General features: G+C 40.0%; 1 protein-coding gene across 2 annotated transcripts in view; it reads right to left on the bottom strand.

The window, feature by feature from the left end:
- Positions 1–19,805, bottom strand: part of GAREM1 (GRB2 associated regulator of MAPK1 subtype 1) — a 216,486-nt gene that overhangs the window by 31,011 nt on the left and 165,670 nt on the right. For both annotated transcript variants that reach the window (XM_069099868.1, XM_069099867.1), the window contains exon 3: positions 15,497–15,627. In XM_069099868.1, the coding sequence (XP_068955969.1) occupies positions 15,497–15,627 (131 nt within the window). The remainder of the gene's footprint in view (positions 1–15,496; positions 15,628–19,805) is intronic.

The raw sequence follows: 19,805 nt of genomic DNA on the forward strand, positions 1-19,805 counted from the left end.
CAGGGGATCACCTTCACTACAGTAGCAATCTCAATAGGGCTTATTTTAGAGGAATCTTACACAGTAAGGGGAGGGCTTATTTTCGGGATAGGTCTTATTATCGGGGAAACACGGTATTAGAAAATAAGTTGATTGAGAATAGAATTGTATATGTATTCCCTCTAACTAGCGGTGTCTGGAACATGGTATCTATTAAGTGTTTGATGATTGATTAAACAATTTTTTTGAACAAAGATCAATTAAGTACCTGCTAATGTGTTTGGCACTATGTAATGAGAATGCAAATTTGGAAGATCTTCCCTGCCCCTAGGCTAAAGTGCACTAGAAGTCTGGGGAGGGAGGCTTGTTTTTCAGTAGATACTTTTTGATTGGCCAGTGGGTCAATAAGGTTGTTACATTCTCTGAGCCAGGAGAAGGCTATATAAGCCCTGATGTGTAGCTTTGTTTTGGGACTCACTTTGAGAAGTGTTCTGTGATTTGATCTGAATTCTGGGAAGCCGTTGTTGAGAGTCCCCCGGCTTTGAAAAACCCAGAATGTGGAAACCCAGATGTTGACTGGGTATGGATGTAATGGTTGGACAGTTTGGAAATCTGTCTACTTGATGTTTCTGTCTTGATAATTATGCCTGTATACTTTGAGGTTCAGGGTGCTGACCTTTTCTCCTGAACAAGGTAAACGATATATGTCTGACTGATTAAAGTAAGCTTGTTAACCCATTTTGAGTTGCTTTCCTTTAACAAAGCAGATCCAAGAACCTGTGGTAGCTGCAAACCCTGAGGACGCTTGGGGTGTTTGCTTGCTGCTACACACTATACCAGGTATACAAAGAACAGTGCGTGTCCTCAGGGAGCTTACATTCTGTAGGGGGGGCCGGGGATACACATAGACAAGTAAGTTTAGTACAAGGTAACTGAGAAAGAAGGTAGAGCCAGTAACAGGGAAAGAGATCAGGGAAGGCTTTATGGAGGAAATAGCAACTGCCTTAAGTGTTGCAGGAAGCCAAGGTGGGGATGAGGAAGGAGTGAATTCCAGGTAACAGGAACAGGCTGTGGGCATGCACAGATAGCAGAGATGAAGTATAGTCCATTCTGACTGAAATTCAGAGTGCATAAATGGGAGGCATACAGAATACGGTTCGAATATAGAGAGTCAGACAGTGGAGGGATTAAAGTCTAAAATTTATATTTTTATCTTTTAGGCAACAGAGGGCACTGATGATTTTTGAGCAGGGGGTGTGATAATAGACTCATTCTTAGGAAGACAATTTTGGTAGCTGTGTGCAGAAGAGACTGAAGCCAGGTTGATCAGTTTGGATGCTATTACAGCAATCTTGGTGAGATGACCAGGGCTCCACCTGGGGCAGGGGCTATGTGAGAAAAAAGTCACAGAGAACAGAGTGTAAAGTACTGTTGATATAAGATGTGGTGACTGATATGACATGGTTGGGTTGGAGAGTGAAGAATTCAAGCTGACCCAGGTGACTTGGATGACCAGGCTGATGATGGTACCTTCAACAGAAAAAAGCTAAGTCTGGGGGACTTGGGTGTTCGGTGGGTAACACAACGGATTCCATTTTGGACACATTGAATTTGAGATACCTAAAGGATATCCAGGAGGAAATATCTGGCTGGCAGCTTGTGAACGATTGGAGTTCATTAGAGGGTTAGATGTGGGGGTCATGCGTATTGAGATAATAATTAAACCCATGGGACTTGGTGAAATCTCCAAGACAGTCCAAGATAGGGCCCTGGGGCACCCTACAAGGAGTCAGAGATTAATAATGTTTCAGGAAAGTAGGTTGAGAAGTAGCAGTTAAAGAGTTAAGGAAAAAAAGCAGAGTTGTAAAAGAAAAGGGATAAAGAGAATTCAGGAGGGCGGCTAGGTGGTGCAGTGAATAGAGCACTGGCCCTGAAGTCAAGAGGACCTGAGTTCAAATCCGGCCCCAGACACTTAACATTTACTAGCCCTGTGACCTTGGGCAAGTCACTTAACCCCAATTGCCCTGCATTCCCCTCTCCGAGAGAGAGAGAGAGAGAGAGAGAGAGAGAGAGAGAGAGAGAGAGAGAGAGAGAGAGAGAGAGAGAGAGAGAGAGAGAATGGGGGCAGGGGGAAAGAGACTGTCAATAATACTGAAAACTGAAGTGAGGTCAAGGAGTATTGAGGCCTGAGAAAGAAAGTTAGGCTGAGCAGCTAGGAGATGATGCATAACCTTAGAGAGTAAACTGGTGGGGTTAGAAATTAGATTGAAAAAGGGGTTGAGGGGTAGAGTCAGGCAGTAAAGACAATTCTCACAGGTGTCTGGCAGTGAAAGGAAGGTAAGATAAAAGACAAAAACTTGAAGGAGGACAAGGTTAATGAATTAACCTTTAATTAAATGATTAATTGAATTCTTTTAAGGATAGCATTGAGATCTGAGCATACTTTTAGGCAGTAGGAAAAATCTAGCCATAGAGAGTGGGAGACTGAAGATGGGCTTATGGAATGATTGCCAGGGTTATAGGTTGAGGATGGGTAAAGGGGCTGGCCTTGGGGACAAAGTACCACTTCTTTTTCAGAGACCAGAGGAAAGGAAGAAGATTGGATGAAGCTGTAGAGGGGTTATGGGGTATCATGTTGGGGAGAAGAGGGTGTTCACAGCAAAAGGTCTTGATTTTTTTCAGCCAAGTAAGCCTCTAGGGTTAAATACAAACCAGCCTACCTTTCCAGCCTTAGTATACATGACTTCTCCTTTATGTATTATGAGGTCCAGCAGAACTGGCCTACTTGCCTCTCTCACACAGCATCCCTTCTGTTATCTCTATGCCTGGAATGCATCCCTTTCTCACCTCCTCCTCTTACAATCGCTAGCTTCCTTCAAAGCTCAGCTCAAGTGTCTATGTCTATTTCTACACGAGGGCTCTACGCTTGCCCTCACGTTGTCTTTGATTTAGTTTGTATATACTTTGTATTCAGATGTGTGGATTGCTTCTGGATACTTGTTGAGTCTACCTTGGCCCTCCCACATCCACTCGATGGGGTAAGGCTGGGAGGTAGGACTAGGGTCCTGTGTCTAAGCAGCACCATGGCACATTAAGGCTTGGTTTTTTTTTTAAATTCATTCATCCATCCATCCATCCATCCATCCACAGAATTTCCCCCTAATCAAAATAAGTTCCTTGAAGATGACGGTTCTTCATTTTTTCTTTGTACTTCAGTGACTCGCATATGGCACATAGTTGTTTTAGTCATGCCTGGCTCTTCATGACCCCATTTAGAGTTTTCTTGGTAAAGGTACTGGAGTGGTTTGCCATTTCCTTCTCCAGTTTTACTTAAGATAAGGAAACTGGGGGAAACAAGGTGTAGGGACTTGCCTAGTGTGACAGAGTAAGAATCTGAGGCTGGATTTGAATTCAGGATTTGAACTCCTGACTCCACGCCTGGTACTCTATCCACAGTACTTCCTCACTGATTGACTCTGTTGAGAGAGGGGGCATGAAGAAAGCATTGAGGAAGAAAAGTTTTGGAAATAATAATTATTCAGGGAAATGGGACAGAATCATCAAAATAGTAAGAGTCGGGGCAGCTGGGGGGCACAATGAATAGAGCACTGGCCCTAGAGTCAGGAGGACCTGAGTTCAAATCTGACCTCAGTCAGACACTTGACACTTACTAGTTGTGTGACCTTGGACAAGTCACTTAACCCCAATTACCCTGCCTTCCCCCCTCCAAAGAAAAAATAAGAAGAACTTTTCTGTGCATCAACAAAGATAAAACCAATTAGCCCTGGATTCAGTTGACATGGTGTTACTTCATCTAGTGGCATTCAGAAGTCTGGGAGAATGACTAGAGAAGGGAGATGGTGAAGCTGACAAAAGGCTGAAGATTGACAGAACATGACAGCTAGTATACAGTCTGTACAATCACTATAGATACTTATAATTTTAGGGTTCGTTTTTTTTTTCAAAGATTGCAGCAGGGAAAAAAAGGCTAAATGGAACGATGAAGATCTTAGTTTGGATCCTGGCTCAGCTTCAGGCCAATGACAAACTAGAATAGAGGGGGGCAACATAGAGAGGACAATGAATTTGGAGCCAGGCAGATCCGAGTTCAAATCCTGCCGAGTTCAAATTTTCACTCCCTCCTCATCCCCACCTTGGCTTCCTACAACACTTAAGTCAGTTGCCATTTCCTCCAAAAAGCCTTCCCTGATCTCCCTCCCTGTTACCAGATCTAGCTTCTTTCTCAGTTACCCTTGTACTAAACTTACTTGTCTATGTGTATCCCCCCACTCCTACAGGATGTACCCTTAGCAAAGGGCAAATCACTTGACTTTTATGCCTCAGTTCCCTGCTCTGTAAAATGAGTCGGCTACATCACTTATCTCATAAAGGTCCTTTTTTAGCTCAACTATCCTACAAGTCTAAAAATTCAGAGTTCAATTTTTTAAAATGAATTTTAAAAACTGTCTTTACATGTAACTGTGGAAAAATAAAATACTATTTAGAAAAAAAATAAAATAAAATTATAAAAATTTGTAAAAATTCTGCATTCACATGCTGCCAAGAATTGAGGATTTTATAACTTCTACTAAATTGTTTTACCACCTGATTCTTAGTCATTTTTTCCCAAAAAGGTTATACTCTCAGCCATCCCCTAAGTTTTCTGAATCTAACCTCTTTTTTAATTTCACCTGTCAAAAAAGAGGCAACACTGAAATATTTTCCCACATGCTTTGGTAGCTATGGTGATGGGTACTTATTGTCTTGCCAAGAGCTAAGTGCCAAAGTAACCCAGACATCAAATGGGCAAGCCAGGGCTGCTATCATGTAGCTCCTCCAGAGGTCACTTACTCTAGTTTTCAAGTCACATGGGGTAGAAGTGGCCCTCCAGATCTGAGTGGGCAGGGATAATTCCCTGTCTCCCTAAGCATGCCCTGTAAATCACAGACAAAGCTCACAATTCCTGGGAGGGTTTCTGTTCCCTAGCCCAAGAACTGTTAAGTGTCTACCCTGCCTCTGGGAAGCTGGTGACGGAAAGATTCAGAAATAGGAAGTAGCACCACTTGTAATCATAATAATTTTAGAACATAATAACTTTAAAACATTCAGGATTTCCTAGGTCTGGGGCTCAGAGAATCATAAACTTAGAACTGATCTTGGAAAGTCATCTAGCCCAGTTCCCTCATTATAGAGATGAAAAAATCAAGTCCCAGAAAGGAGAAGTGACTCACCCATGGTCACATAGGAAGTGAGAATGGATAAAAGATCAATGAGCTAGATAGAATTGGGAGGAATTTCGGAGGTCATCTTGTCCAACCTTCTCACTTTACACTTGTCAAATCTCTATCTCTCTAATAACAAATTCAGTCAGCCCCTATGTGCCATGGATAGATAATGGATGTAGGAATCTGTGCCTTCACCAAGAGCCTGGCACCGTTCTCTTAATAAACTGCCTCTCCTCAACTCCACAAAAGTGTTTCCCTCCATGCAAGTAACATCACAAGTAAAGCAATCTCTCACTCAATCAGCTCCCTTTCACTCAGTGTTATAAGGCTGACCTTAAGGAAAGCCCCAGGCTTGGGCAGAAGTGTGATTAACTACCAATGTGGAAAGATCAGCACAGGGGAATGAAGCATGAATTTCCCAAAGTCACTCCAGTAGTAAGCATTCCAAATGGGATGGAACCAATAGCACTCCCTCCAAACCCAACACTCTGTTGTACTAGAAGAGCTGGGATTTGAGGCCAATATTTAGTATCTGTCTCTCTGAATCATGCTTCCTCTATGACCAAGCACAGCAGCTGATAGAACTATAGCAGAACAGGCTCCATAATACCAACAGATAATTGTCACTCTTTTCCCCACACTTTCCTCCATCTGTAACGATGCTGGTAAAAGTGTTCACATAGTTTTTAGCTTTGATTAAAAGAAGTATGTCTGGGCAGCTAGAGTGTGAAGTCTGGAATTGTGAAGACTCATCTTCTGAATTCAAATCTGGCCTCAGATGCTTCCAAGCTGTGTGTGATTTTGGGCAACTCTGTTTGCCTCAGTTTCCTCACCTGTAAAATGAGCTACAGAAGGAAATGGCAAACCACTCCAGTATCTCTGTCAAGAATACCCCGAAATGGGGGCAGCTAGGTGGAGCAGTGAGTGAAGTGCCAGCCCTGGAGTCAGGAGGACCCGAATTTGGTTCTGGCCTCAGACACTTGACATTCACACAAAAAAACTAGCTGTGTAACCTTGGGCAAGTTACTTAACCTCAATTGCCCTCCAAAGGCAAAAAACAAACAAACCAAAAAAACCCAACAACCAAATGGGGGAAGCTAGTTGGTGCAGTAAACAGAACACTAGCTCTGGAGTCAGGAGGATCTGAGTTCAAATCCAGCCTCAGACACTTAACATTTACTAGTCGTGTGACCTTGGGCAAATCACTTAACCCTAACTGCCCTGCCTTCCCCCCTCCAAAAAAGAAAAAAAAAAGAATACCCCAAATGAAGTCATGAAGAATTGGACACAGGTGAACAATAGGAAATGTGTGGGTGTGATGCAATGTAAAGAACATGGGATTTTGAGTCAGATGGTACCTGGGTTTGAATTCTGGTTCTTCCACTTACTATGTGAAGATCCACAAATCACTTAACATCTCTGTATCTGAGTTGCCCAATGTGAAAAGGGGGTAGAGGGTGGGGTTCTAGATTATTTCTACAATCCATTCCTGCTGTAGGTCCTAGAAACTCCTAAGTTTCTTTTACCGATTACCTTGTTTCATCTAGTGACAGAGAGCAAAAATGATCCTTGCAATACTATTACCAAAGCTACCTTAGAGAAGGTGAATTAAAAAAAAACAACAATTGTACAGTGAGTTGTCTGCTTTACAGTTTTAACTGAAGTTCTTAGATTTTTCATTTTTGAGAAATATCTGGCATTCATTTGGGGCTGAACTTTAAAAATATTGGAGCATTTAGAACTTCAGATTTTAAAATGAGCATTTTTTTAAAATGTCCCTTTAATGAACAGTGTGGTTAAGAGTCTTATGACTCATAAAGCTCAAGGCCAGGACACATTTTCAATGAGGTAGAAGACCAAATTGTCAGCAGGGACAGCTGACTCAGATAGGCAGATACCTTTTGACTTTCAGAGTAAAGTTCAAGAGGGTGTGGAAGAAACCGAGACCTGGGAAGCTCCTATCAGCCCTTCCTATCTGCCCCCTCCAAGCCAAAACAAAACCTCCAGTATAAGGTGATAGATTTTTATTAAAGATAACAAAAATGATAAAGACCAGGATTTTAAGAAAAGGAAAGACAAAAACAAAAACTTTCAGTAGAGTTTAGGGCAGTGCCTCCGAATCCAGAGGTCCTAGATTCCAATGACATCTCTATTTAACATATGCAGGCTGTGACATTTCAGGTAAGTCTCTTAACTTTTCGGTGCACTGGGCAACTCTCTAAGAGTTAATGTTGACACCCTTCCTGCCATCCTTTGTTCCATCTCCCAACTCCTGATTGTGCTCTAAGACCAGAATGCTCTTCTTTCTGCATACTGGCCTCTTTCAAGACTTAGTTCAATTCTCACATTCAGAAAGAAGTCATTCCCAGTCCCCCTCCCTGCATGCAGTTATGTAGTCTAGTGGGTCCTGGAGTCCAGAAGACCTGAGTTCAAATTTGATAGCAGAGCTGCATTAGCTGTGTGACCATGGGCAAGTCACTTAGCCTCTGATTGCCTCAATTTACTCAACTATGAAATGGGGATGATAACAGCACCTATTTCCTCTTAGGGTTGTCATAAGGATCAAATGAAATAATACTTGTAATATTGCTCAGCGAAGTGACCGACACATAGTAGGCACTTAATAAATGCTTTTTTGCTTCCTCTCCTTCTCTCTGATTGCTACTGCCTCCCCTCTGAGATTACTTCCCATCCTCTCTGTGTATATACTGTATGTGCATGGCTGGTTGCATGTTGTCTCCCCAGTTAGAACATGAGCTCCTTGAGGAGGAGGCTCTGTGTCCTGGCCTCCCCTTTGCACCCCCAGCACTAAGTGGAGTACCTAGTCAGGTACAGAGTAAGTAATTAGTAAATGAATGCAGACATTAGTAGAGGCAGTAAGTGACCGAGAGATCTCATAAAATCACAGGTCTCAACAACAACGACGATGACAGCTAGAAGCAACAGAGAAAAGTCTGAAATACTTATCTATGTGTCATCAGCACCTGGCACAGGGCCTTACCTGGCACGGAGTAAGGAGCCAAATACATCAGCTGAACTGAACTCTATTCCCCTGACAGTGGCACTGAAACTCTCTGGCTCTCAGTTTCCTCATCTGTAAACTGAGGGGCCTTTAAGGCTCCTAGATGGCCTCCAAGGTCCCCTCCAATTCCAGAACTATGATGCTGAGAGTTCCTGTGAATTAAAATCCTGTGGGCTCTGCAATTTAACAATAACAATGACTATAGCTAACATTTATGAAGCTATTGGGAAGTGCTTTTATGTTTAATATATAATTAACTTCTTTGAGCCTTAGAACAGAACAACTCTGTGGAATTGTGGTGCTAGTATTAGATAAGGAAACAGAGGTTAAGTGGCTTGCTCAGGTCACACAGATAGTTGTGTCTAAGACAGAATTTGAACTCAGGTCTTCCCAGTTCCAACTCCATCACTCTCTTCATTATATCAGTTGCTTCTTATTAAGTTCTATGGGCCTCAGTCTCCTCATTTGAAAAATAACAGGGTCAGAAAAGTTGAATTCATGACAATAACAACAGTCTATTGGAATACACACACCGGGGGGGGGTATAATCTTATACTGATCAATCAGAAAACATCTATTAAGTGCTGACTATATACCAGGCAAAGTGCTAGGGATACAAAGACAGGCAGAAACACCATCCCTGCCCCAGAACGCACAATCTAATGGGAGAGACAACACGTAAATAACTGTATATACAAGGGGCGCATGTGTGTGTTTGTGCATGTGTATGTTTATGTGTGCATATATTATCTAATATATTATTTAATATATCATCACATATTATATACATATATACACAGATGCATACATACACATACTTAAAATATTGGAGGTGACCTCAGAGGGAAGACAAATGCAGGGTCAGTTCTGGAGGAAACCAGAAAGAAGGTGGGAGCTGGGTCCTGAAGCAGGCTGGGGAAGCTAGGAAGAGGAAATGAGGAAGGAGGGCATTCTAGGCACAGGACTGTTTCTTTTGGCTAAGTTATTATAATAGCTAGCCATTAATCCTAAGTATTAGCCTCAAATCCCATTTATCTCATTTGGTCTCATTTATATCTTTCTTGAAGTACACAGGATGAAATTCTACTTTTTACAGTTTAGCTAGAAAGCACCATGTCACCTGCCCACTGTCTGCTTTACATGCCAATGAGTGTTAGCCTCGTTCTTTATTTCTTTTCTAGTGGTAATAACATAATACAAAAATGCATCTTCTCATTATAAACACCACATGTATGTTTTGATCTCCATATATCAGTATAACATGTCTGAAAATTCACAAAAATGTATGTGTTCAGTGAAATAAAATGGCCTCAGCCTGCTCCTTTCTATTAGGAAGCTAGTTCATAAACACTTCAGTTCAAATATGCCCTCAGACACTTATTAGTTGTGTGGCCCAGGGAAAATCACTTAGCCTCTGTCTGCCTGAGGTTCCTCATCTGTAAAATGGGGACAATGATAGCACCTCCCACTCAGGGTTGCTGTGAGGAGAAAATGGAATGCCTCTAAAGCATTTGCAAATCTTTTTTTTTTTTTTAAGCAATTGGGGTTAAGTAACTTGCTCAAGGTTACAGGGCCGGTTATTTCTGGGTGAGGTGCTAAGTGTCTAAGGCTGGATTCGATCCCCAGGTCATCCCAACACTGGGGCCGGTGGTCTTACTCACTGAGCCACCTGGCCGCCCCTTAGCATTTGCAAATCTTAAAGTGTTATATAAATGCTAATATTATTATTATTATTGCTAATAATTACTAGCTCTTATTAGCAAACATACAGAGTAAAAACACTTGAAACAAATCTAAGAACTATCTAGATAAGAGTTTATGTGTGAAGACTGGGGGTGGAGTCTTATTTTGCTAATGAAATCAGTCATCAATATTTTTCCTGACGTACTTTATGATTACTTTCTATAACAAAAGAATATCCTAGCTGCATAAAAAAAGTATTTAGAGTTGTTTGCTTCAGGTATTTTAAAGATTTTTTTAAAAGAAGTTTTGGCAAGGGTGGGGGTAAGGGGAGGAAGTTTATTTCACACACTTGAAAAAAATTATTTAGAGAGTCAATACAATGTAGGGAGTAGAAAGATGGCCTTTGAGTCCAGAAGACCTAGTTTAAGTTCTACCTCTGACATATACTGACTGGGTGACCCGTGATAAGTCATTTAACTTTCTGATGCCACAGGTCAATCTCTATGATCCTATGTTGCAATGGAGGTGCTGATTTCATTGGTGGAGAAAGTTCTGGAGCACTTCTATCCCTTAGATGGATGTAAGGTATAATTTCACAGTAGATTCAGTAAAATTTCAGAGATATAACAAAAAATACCACACAGATGTGATAAGACATTGTAGCCCTATGGTTAATCGACCATAGGCACTAAGCATTCATTTGTGAATATGCATGTTTACCCTGTACAAATCTAAGCAAATTTACAGATGCTACCAAATCACTTTTAAATCTTTTATCTATGTATTTCTAATGTATAACACACATTTTCAATGTAAACTCAGGTAGCTAAGTGATACAATGGATAGAACACCAGGCCTGGTGGCCAAAAGGTAGCCTCAGACACATACTCATACTAGCTGTGGGACTCTGGGCAAGTCACTTGCCTCAGTTTCCTCATCTGTAAAATGAGCTGGACAAGGAAACAGCAAACCACTCCAGTATCTTTGCCAAGAAACCCCCCAAATGTGGTCTCAAGGAGTTAGGCATAACTGAAGAACAACACGAAAAGCTTTATTTTTAAACAATGGCAGTGGGAGGATTATTTCATCAGGACAGCTACTCCTGCTACACAGAAGCTAGCTCTCATCAATCACACTCTTTTTAACTTGGTAGGTGGTTTTCAAGAGATAAGAGAGCCCCAAACCTCACCAACCAATGTCCAACCTCACACTGAAGCTCTGAACTTTTTTAGCCTGGGCTCAGGCAGAGCTAACAGGTATTGTTTTCTTGTTCTCTTATACCTTTCTTGTATTAAGTTGCAAAGTGACATGACTTGGGAACTTGGTAAAGCTGACCTAAAGGAAGGTAACAGGGTGGTTTCGAGTTCATCTGAAAAAAATAAAATTTGTTTGGACTATTAACATTTATACTGTTAATGTGCTCCTATATGGAGGCTTTCTAGCTTGGTAGGATTTTCCAATCAAGCAATCAGTTAATATTTATAAAAGCACCTACTAAGTGCCTCCTGCTGGGTTGTAGGGCCCAGGCTCACCCCTAATAAGACAGCAGGACTTTACTGATTTAAGATAAAACAAAGAAAAAGTGTATTTTTTTAAAGAGTGAGGCAAATCAGGATGTGAAAACTAAATGGTTAACGGTTAACAATTCAAGAAACTAAAACATATTTTTATGCTTAATTCTTCATGAGGAAATATTTTGTGTTAATAAGGAAAATACACAAATATGTGTGTGTATATATATGGAGAGAGAGAGAGAGAAATTCCATTCAACTCTAAAGAATATAATTTTGAGGCAGCTAGGTGGCACAGTGAGTAGAGCACTGGCCCTGGAGTCAGGAGGACCTGAGTTCAAATTCCACCTCAGATACTTGACATACCATGTGACCTTGGGCAAGTCACTTAACCCCAATTGCCCTGCCCTCTCCCCTCCCCCCCTCAAAAATATAATTTTATTTATTTCTACTACATTTAGGTGATAAAACATCCTGAAAGCAAACTTTAAAGAGAAATATCCAGCACTTTAAGCTCCTTAGTGGCAGGGATGATTTCAATGGAGCACGTAAAAATTGTGAAATGAATGAAAAGAGGAGATAAACCGTGACAGGGGTTGCCTCTCTCTCTCTAATGAATTGAAAAATAATACCAAACTTTAGTAAGTTTATTGAAGAAAGGACATTTTCCACAACACTATCAGAGTTTACACACAAAAGATCATATAATGTAGAGAAATCATTCTGAAGGACCTAAGACATGGGTAGAGTTGGAAGAGGAGACACAAGTTATAAATCTGGCTGGATTTCTATGTGTGTGTTAATATTCACTAACACCCAATACTATAACAGCTTGCATTTATAAAGCACATCAAGGTTGATTTACAAAACACTACATATATTAATTAATATGATCCTTACAACAATCCAGTGAGTTTATCCCCATTTTAGAAACAATAGAACTAAGTTTCAAAGAGGTGGCCAGTAGATAAAAGAGTGCTGGGTCTTTAGTAAGGAAGTCTCACCTTCCTGAGTTCATATTTAACCTCAGGCATTTACTAGCTGTGTGACCCTGAACAAGTCATTTAACCCTGTTTGCTTCAGTTCCTCTTCTGTAAAATGAGCTGGAGAAGGAAAAGGCAAATCACTCTAGTATCTCTGCCAAGAAAACCCCTAATGGAGCCGAACCAGGAGAACACAATTACAGACACATTGTATCTGTGATGACTGACTTTGATAGACTGGGCTCATCTCAGCAATGGAAGGTTAGAAGACAACTCGAAAGGACTCCTGATGGAAAGCGCTATCCACATCCAGAGAAAGAATTATGGAGTCTGAATACAGACTGAAGCAAACTACTTTTTCTCTCTTTTTTTTTGTTTTGTTTTGTTTCTTCTTCCTCATTCATTCCACTGAATATAATTCTTCTTTACAACTTAACTGATGTTTAATATGAAGGTATATTTAGAACCTATATCGGACTACATGGGGGGGGGGGAATTTGGAACTCAAAAACCTAAATAAAATTTTTAAAAACACACAAAAAAGTTGATGAGCATATCAGAAAGTGCTTGTTGATCTAAGAAAAGGTTAAAAATTTTTTTTAAAAGAAAGAAAACCCCAAATGGAGTCAGCAAGAATGGGGCAGGACTGAAACGAACAAATAACAATAAAATACCTTGCAACGGGTCACACAGTAAATGAATGTTTAAGGCAGGATTGAACCCAAATTTCCCTGACTCCAAGTACAGGCCTCTATGCACTCTGTCACCTAGCTGTCTCTAACATTATTAAGCTATAAATGTGTCATCATGTCTACCCTGTAATAGCTTATTAAAATTCCAACAACTCTACTTGTAAGAAAGGTGAAAAAAACTTGCAGTTTTAAAGAAAACAAACACATAAACTCTCATAAAACACATGGTAAATGAAGGCATTCAGAAGACTATATCCACTATCATTGAAATAACCAAAACCAAAAAACCCTTGAAAATAAAAAAACCCCAACCATGAACACAATTTATTTTTTGAAGGTTCTGCAAAAAAATGAAAATTTATTCTTTTTCTTCTTAAGCATGACAACTTAAAGGGTAAAATATAGCAGCTGTTATTCAGGACAGGAAGTTAAAAAGTCAATTAAAATGAGCAGATCAACATCTTCAATTAAGAGGTTGTCTTGGGACATTTTTTCCCCTTCTTTTTCTAAGAGGTGTAGGTGGACCAACCCACTGGTTTCAATGTTGGTGCACACTTGAGCTCAGACACCACTCCACATAAATAGTAAGTCTGTTTTATTCTCAGTGCAGACTTCCAACAGATGGAAACCTTCCACCAAACTATAAAAATATAGTAAAACCTCAATTACCTGGAATGTTCAGGAAAAGGGGTGGTTCTGTTTAATAATTTCCTGCTTATCTCAGTAATAATCAGAAAATCCTTTATGTTTTAACCCTTGTAGTCAAAAGTTTTCAAAATATATTAATATGATTTCCTGCCTTAGTAAACACATAGTAAACCAAATTCACACCTTTTTTTATGACTAGGTATCTTTCTGAATAAAATGAACTTCAGATACTCAAGGAAGCACTAAATTTAAGAGCTAAAAGACTTGGGCTCAGGTCTTATTTGAAAAACCATGTGACTGGACAAGTTATGTGAATACATAGCCTCAGTTCTCTCATCTATAAAGCAGGGTTAATGTTACTCACCCAACACAAGGTATTACCAAGTTATTCTTTTTTTGCAGGCTTTTTAACTTTTTAATTTTTATTCTTTTAAATAAAATTTTATGTTTATTTTTAGTTTACATCATTCATTTCCACAAGATTTTGAGTTACAAATTTTCTCCCTGTCTTTCCCCTACTCACCACCCCAAAACAGTGATCCCACTGTATACCCCCCTCCCCCAATCTTCTCTCTCCTGTATCCTCCCCCATTCCCCCTCTGACTTTCCAGTAGGGCAAGATGAATCTCTATACCCCAGTGCCTGTATATCTTATTTCCCAGTTGCATGTAAAAAAACAAATAATATATTTTTTAAACATTTAATTCAATATAGGTTGTACATGTGTAGCTACGCTTACCAAGTTATTCTAAGGAAAAAACTTTTGTAAACCTTAAATTACTGTCCGTATGTGAGCTATCATGATTATTGTTGTGCCAGATGCAGAAGGAGTCATGATTGGGCTACATGGATACTGAACTCAAGGAATAACCTGGTTATATCTTTCTTTTTTTAAGAAATAAATTCCATGGGGGCAGCTAAGTGGTACAGTGAATAGAGCACTGGCCCTGGAGTAAGGAGGACCTGAGTTCAAATCCAGCCTCAGACACTTAACATGCACTAGCCCTGTGACCTTGGGCGAGTCACTTAACCCCAACTGCCCTGCCTTCCTTCCTCCAAAAAAGAAAAAAAGAAAGAAAGAAATTCCTGATAGTAGATTTCTAATCATCCTTTTCTTTCTCCTGTCCTAAAAAGGAAGGAGGTGGAAGGTGGCACAGAAAATAAATCATTAATTAATTAAAATATAACCACATATACTATAGGCCAGATTTGGTATTAAGGATGTGGGTGTGGACATCCAACACACCCACATCCACACTCCCCCATCAAGAATATTATTATAATCCTATTATCACCTCCAGGGATCCCCAAAGCAATAGGGTCCTAGTAAGACTTCAGGACAAAGCTATAAATGTGCTCAGGATATGGAAATGTGCCCTGGCAACTAGTCTTACTTCAGAGATTGGGAATCGCTGTTATACACCAGGGAAAAGTCCAAAGAACTTCAGAGACAGGTCAGAAGATTGCCTCTTAAATATCTTTTTTTACAACTCTAGCAACATCTCCTTGTAATCACAAGCGTGAGTCTGATGGGGATAGCAAGTACTTTCATCACACATGGGTTCTTCATACTTCAAGCTCTGGTCTCTGTCTGCTATGATCCCACAAACCTGAAGCCGAAAGTCCAAGTCAGGCTCCATAAGGGCTCTCTGCAAACCCTCCTATGAGGGACAGATGTGGATTTATTATGCACATAAAGGCTCAAAAGTTAAAACACTAGAGCAGGGATAAATATTTGTTCGTCAAGGGCTACCTTCACGTTGAATGTTATTTCCTCCATGACGTAAACTCGTTCAGGAAATGCTTTCGCCACCTCCTCCACACTGTTAAAATACTGCACTGGTTCCTTAATATCCCGGTCTTGTTCCAGCAGCTTAAACTGCCCTGAAAACAGATGATAAACAGAAGTACTGTGAGTGAGCTGTTTACACCAGACAGCTGTCACTGTGGCAACTGCACACGTATCTGATCTCCGTTATCCTTTGGGGAAGTCTCCTGATTATTAGAAAAGTCACTTCAAGTTAAAGTCCTAACCAGCTAGAAAATGAATTTTAAAAAAAAGAGCTTCTTCATTTATTCTGTGCTCACATCATTCCATCAGACGGAGGTCTCCAGGGTCAAGCTGAATAGATATCTACTAGAAATTTCCATTTTAAATAAAATTAACTCTTCCCAGACAGCGAATTTACTCTAATTTTATAGATTTAGTCTACCTTCTATAGTAAATCAATCTTAATTATGTTCATATGTGTTAATAACCCCATGAACACATAAACATAAATCCTTAACCCCTACCCCATGTACCTGGATTTTTTAATTAAAAGATATCTTGTACTGATAAGACACAGCTTAATATATTTCAACAGTTTCAACTCTTCAGTGGTAGCACTTTTTCTATATTAAAAAAATCTTTTAAGGTTTCTGACTGACAGCATGGGACCAAGTAATGGCTTTTAGCTTTTATCAATAGTTATTTTCTGAATTCTGCTTGTATTCGAACACTTTCTCAATCAAAGAAAGGAGTTAAGAGTTCTGATAAGGCAGATTTCACACTGCATGAGAAACAAACATTTTTCAAAAGAGAAATTACTGCTGTGGTCGTGCATTCCTGCTAATGTAACAGAAGTCGGAGAACATGGTAGGACCCCGTCAGAACACTGACCTGGTGAGACTAGAATGCTGCTGGTTATGGGTCTCTATGTTCCAATGGCGGTGATGCATTATTCTTTAATGTGTACACTGGAGACATGATTTGACCCAGGGTACAACAATTCCTAGAGATGAAGATCCTTTGAAAATGGGTCTTTACTTTCATTATAAGCTGTGGTGTGAATAGGTTAAAAATATATTTAGGGTTCCTCCCCTTAATATAAAAATCAGGTTACAAAGAATAATTTAGGGAAACAGGATCTATAAACACACTTTAAATAGCTTTTCTTCTCAGTACTACACAGCATTATATATAAAACTCTTGCCTCAGAGGAAGGTTGGGCTTAAAGTCATCACGAAGTTTGTTACTACAAATACCTTTATGAACTGTTTCTTAACAGCCCAAGAACAGTGCATTAAAATCTTCATTGCCAACAGCAGTATGTTGACTGCCTGCTCTGAGAGGAAAAGTTCTGAAGTCTATAAAGGCCCAGACTAAAAGGACAAGAATGCTGACAAGGTCACCCTGGCATGGCACCACCCTGGATGTGCCCTTTGAGCTCAGTGACAGTGTTTTGTATCTCATCAGGGAAGAAGGCTTTAAAATTTGATTCATATGAGGATTAAAGGATAATGGCATTGGAACAGGAAGGAACCTCAGAGGTCATCTAGGTCAATCCCTTCATTCTACAGATGAAAAAACGGGGGTGTAGAGAGCTAAAGTAATTTGTCCCAAAGTTTTTGTTGCTGTTGTTCAGTGGTGTCTGACTCTTTGTGACCCATTTAGAGTTTTCTTGGCAAAGATACTGGAGTGGTTTGCCATTTCCTCCTCTAGCTCATCTGACAGATAAGGAAATTTAGGCAAACAGGATTAAGTGACTTGCCCAGGGTCACACATTTGAGACCAGATTTGAACTCATGAAAATGAATCTTCCTGACTGCAGGACCAGTACTCTCACAAGCACTCTCTGCAAGCAAGCACCACACTAATAGAAATCCCCAAGTATTTCAAGTATTCTCTCCTATACATGACTATCCTGCCCGACTGCCTGCCTCCCTATACCTGGTGATCGTGTCACACAGGACCACTGATCTAGTGCAGGAAGGGACCTCAAAGGCCATCTAGTATAATCTCATTTTACAGATGAGGAAACTGAGGCCTACGTGGTAAAGTGACTACTTCATGGTTGTTACACAGTAAGTGGCAGAGCCCGGCTGTGAACACAGGCTCCCTGACTTCAAACATACATGGCTTCCAAGGTCCTAACAGCTATAAATCTATGGTTCTAGAACTGACAGTAAAGACCAGCACTTAATCTAGATCTCTTACTATCTCCCAGATACATATACACACAGACATTTCTATAGATACACTGTATACATACCTACACCTACACAGCTTCTAACTGGTGAGTCACTGAAAGTTGGGAAGTAGGCCAGGAGAAAAGACAGTTGAGGTCAATATGATCCAATTCCATTTATTCAACATTTTCAAAATAATGTCCTCTCCCACCCCCACATAGTTAAGTAGAAATGTTTTCTGCTAAAACAGCACATGTCTTAATAATTAAAAATCTACCACAGGTTTGCTGGAAGAGTCCCTGAAATCACATCCTATTCTATCCCAAGTATAGCTCATGATGGCAATCCTTTTCTAAGTTAATAAGGGTAAAAAAAGTTCCTCCAATAGACTTCTCAAGGGAAGGGAAAAACAAACAATTGCCCAATAGGAATGCTCACATTCCCTCAAAGTATTTGTTTAGCTTTCTGAGAACTCAGTTGGGATGCCTGTTTTTGACAAAAGGGCTTGGGACACTTAAACCAATCAATTTTGGGTATCTGAGGCCGAACTATTTTTTCACAACATGTCTAAGAGCTCTGCCAATCCCACAAACTAGAAAATTGAGTCTGTGGAAATTAAATCCCAGAGACCACCTAAAGAGTTAAATGCACCCTCCTCCCAACCTCAATGTGAAATCAATTTCTACACACTACCTCAACCTCCTATAGGGGAACAGATTTTTTAACAGACCATTCCATGAAGAACAGAGTCTTTGTGCCACCAAACAAAAACATCTGGACATTGCTGAAACATCTGTTCTAAGATGTTACTGTCAAACTGTGTTCTGAGAGAGGGAGGAAGCTTCATTGTCTTTGATGAGTAAATAAAACATCTCCATTTGTGTAAGAGGCTGTTCCATCTGCAGGCCAGAGTCTCACAAGAATTAAGATATATTAATATGTTCATCCAGGGGCAGTTAAAACGTCAGAAACAAGAACCAAGGAACCAAGTTTATACACAATACAATCTTGCTTGTGCTTTAAAATCCCTACCCACATAGCCCAATGAAAAGCCATGCCTGTTGCTGATAAAACATCAGTTTGCTTCCTCTGACTAAGGAAGATCACAGTTGATAGATCTTAAACTAATCAAAACCTAAAGCTTAGGTAGCATTAGTTCAAAGACTGAAGGTTGTAGCTTAGAAGATCAGAAGAGTGACTTTAACACTGGACAAAGGAAAAAAAAATTAGTAGTCAGAAATAAAGAATGGAAAAACAACTGCTTAAAAAATAAAACCTAGCGAAAGGAGGGATACACAGAGAAGTCAAAGTCAGATGTAAACTTTGCCACTTGTCAGATGACTGAGTAAAAAACATGCCTGGCTGGGGGTGGGGTGGAGGTGGGAAGTTTGGGTCAATGAGGTTCATTGGAAAAGAGATACTGAGCATTGTCTATGCTAACCAAAGCCTTTTCTTAGCTATGACTGTGCTCTTTGCTCTCCATTTAGCAAGATGCAGTTTTAATCTGGGAACAGAAAAGGAAGCAAGAAAGGCCATTAAAAGAAACACCCATCTAGTGACCACCTGCACAACCAGAATGCAAATGAGCAAATAGCATTCTGCCCAAGTGTGTTCTCTGCATGGCCTGCACCTTGCCCCTGTCAAATGTCACAGAATGATAGAAAACAAGCTGTTTTCAAAACAACAAACACTGACCAAAGCACAGCAGAAATCAAGAAAGGCTCTGGAGGAACAAGATATGAGTTCAAGTCCCACCTCTGAAGCTTATTAACTATGTGACCCCTAGGCAAGCCACTCAACTGTTTTTGGCCTCACTTTTCATCAGTAAAATCAGAATAATAATAATATCAGTAGTGGCTCCTTTACAGTACTTATTGGGTTCAAGTTACAACCCCAGTTACAACCCTAAACTACTTAACCCCAGCAACCAGTTCAAATGAGATAAAAGTGTGTAAAGGGCTTACAAACTTCAAAATGCTATTGCAATACCAACTGAAACTTGAAATTGAAGGGTTTTAAAGTGCTGCTGAAATTGGTAATAGTACTCTGCTCACTTAATAATAATTCATGTATATGTATATATATATATATATACACACATGTTACACACA

Source organism: Petaurus breviceps, unplaced genomic scaffold (assembly GCF_028583685.1).
Source record: "Petaurus breviceps papuanus isolate PSGF00001 unplaced genomic scaffold, PetGlider_PUasm1.0 38, whole genome shotgun sequence".
Lineage (NCBI taxonomy): Eukaryota > Metazoa > Chordata > Mammalia > Diprotodontia > Petauridae > Petaurus > Petaurus breviceps.